This window comes from Sciurus carolinensis, chromosome 7 (genome assembly GCF_902686445.1).
Source record: "Sciurus carolinensis chromosome 7, mSciCar1.2, whole genome shotgun sequence".
In the NCBI taxonomy this organism is placed as follows: Eukaryota; Metazoa; Chordata; class Mammalia; order Rodentia; family Sciuridae; genus Sciurus; species Sciurus carolinensis.
Window position 1 is genome coordinate 130,591,727 of NC_062219.1, and position 2,258 is coordinate 130,593,984.

The window sequence follows — 2,258 nt, forward strand, 5'->3', positions numbered from 1 at the left end:
TTTCTGTCTGTATTGAGGGTCTTCTGGGTAAGTCACTGTGATGCCACCACATGCACGGCTGGTGTTTCCCACACAGGGGTTCCTGTCGCACCCTGAGTCCAGCTGGCTGGGAGAACGCTTGACTTAGAGGAACTCGAGAGGGCACGGAGGTTGGTCCACTCGAGAGGGCACGGAGGTTGGTCCACTCCGGAGGAGCTGCATTCTCTAGACCTGGCCAGGCCATTTCCGGTCCCCTCCGTGCCTCCCGCGTATACACCGCCAGACCCCTTGGCTGGCGAGGCGCAGGGGCCTGTGGAGGGGTCCAGGACAAACCCGCGCCCCGTCTGGGCTATTGCACGGGAGCGCGCCCCTTCCCCAGTACCTTCTTCACGGCCTCTCTCACGTCCTTGTTCCTCAGGGTGTAGATCAGGGGGTTCACACTGGGCGTGACGATCGTGTAGAACAGAGTGAGGAACTTGCCCTGGTCCTGGGAGTAGGCGTTCGCGGACTGGAGGTACATGTAGATGATGGTGCCGTAGAAGAGCGAGACCACCGCCAGGTGTGCGCTGCAGGTGTTGAGGGCCTTTCTCCGCCCGGCCGCCGACCGGATGCGCAGCACGGCCCTGGCGATGTGGCCGTAGGAGGTGAGGATGAGCCCGAGCGGGGCCAGGATGATGAAGATGGCCAGGGCAAAGGCCAGCGCCTCCAGGGTCGTGGTGTCCACGCAGGCCATGCCAATGAGCGCCGGCATCTCACAGAGAAAGTGGTCCACCCTCCTGTGCCCACAGCGCGGCAGCAGCAAGGTCTGGGGTGCCATTACCAGGGAGTTGCCGAAGCCGCTCAGCCAGGCCGCCGAGGCCAGCTGCCCGCAGAGGCGCGGGTGCATGATGAGCGTGTAGTGCAGCGGCCTGCAGACGGCGGCGTAGCGGTCGTAGGCCATGACCGCCAGGAGCACGCACTCCACCCCGCCCAGGGCCAGCACGAAGAAGAGCTGGACGGCGCAGCCCACGTAGCTGATGGTCTTGTCGGGGCCCCGGAGGTTGTAGAGCATCTGCGGGACGGAGCCGGTGGTGAAGCACACGTCCAGGAAGGAGAGGTTAGCCAAGAAGAAGTACATGGGCGTGTGCAGCCGGGAGTCCAGGGCGGAGAGCAGGACGATGGCCGCGTTGCCCAGGAGCGTGAGCAGATAGAAGGCCAGCGCCGCCACGAAGAGCGCCAGCTCCAGCTGCGGGCGGTCGGAGAAGCCCACCAGGATGAAGCCCTCCAGGATGAAGCCCTCAGGAGCACTCGCGTTCTGCCTCCCATCCCCCGCGACCGCTCGCCGCCTGTCGGGAGAAAGACCCAGCTGCGGTCTTTCGGGGAGGAAGACCGCACCACGCAAGGCCTGGGGCAGCGCGGGACCGCCCTCAGAGGCTGGGAGCTTGGCCAGGAGCTCCGCAAACTGCACCGCGTCCTGAAGGCGCATTGCAGGGAGCTGTGGGGTCCCCTCTCTATGGTCACAAACCAACATTTTGCATCATTCTGTTCAATTTGTCAGGTCGCAAAGAGTTACCTTAAGAAGGTGGTTATCTTACAACAATTAAACACCCAATTTTTTCTACTTTTTTTTTAGTTATAAAGTATCAAATTCTCCTAGTCATCTGTAATCCTGGGTAGGATCACTGGCTTGTGTCACTGGATCAGAGAACCAGATTTGCCATCAGGTGGAATCTCATTCTAAATACTGTGTCATCCTGAGAAGACTGGCATCCGATCCAAATTCAATTTTGGGAAGAAGAGTATTACCTCATTGTTATTTTATCCCATCCACCCAGCTTGCTGTAGCAGGACCCTGGTGCCTAATCAGACAAGCTGGTAACCCACAGCTCACATCAGACTCCACGGCCCCCTCCCCAGCCTCCCCCAGAGCTCTGTGGTCAATTGTGCTTCATGCCATGGAGGTTTGCTGAAACTGGGGTTGCTTCCCTGCAGGGAGGAAAGAAAGCGATTTCCAGGACCAACCTAGTGGAACTGATGCTCCCATCTTCTGACAGCCCCTCTTATCATGCTTTATTCTCCACTCCCAGGAGTCCTGCCTTGACCATTCAATCATCTTCCTGATCCCAGAGAACAAAAAGGGTTTGTAGCTTCTCTGACACTTTATGCTTTCAGGTACTTGGCAGTGGTTTCATGTCTTAGGTGAGTGTACAGTGTAACCTCCATTAACCAAAGGCAGAGACCCAACTACTAATATTTTTTTAGTATTTTCCAAAGGGGTTAGCAAAAAGTGATTAGGTTAC

General features: G+C 57.9%; 1 protein-coding gene across 1 annotated transcript; it reads right to left on the reverse strand.

Annotated features, from left to right (window-relative positions):
* Window positions 1-328: 328 nt before the first annotated feature.
* LOC124989434 (putative olfactory receptor 2W6) lies at window positions 329-1,444 on the reverse strand. The gene has a single exon (XM_047559276.1). It carries the CDS (start codon window positions 1,442-1,444, stop codon window positions 329-331), a length of 1,116 nt encoding a protein of 371 aa, XP_047415232.1.
* Window positions 1,445-2,258: the final 814 nt, after the last annotated feature.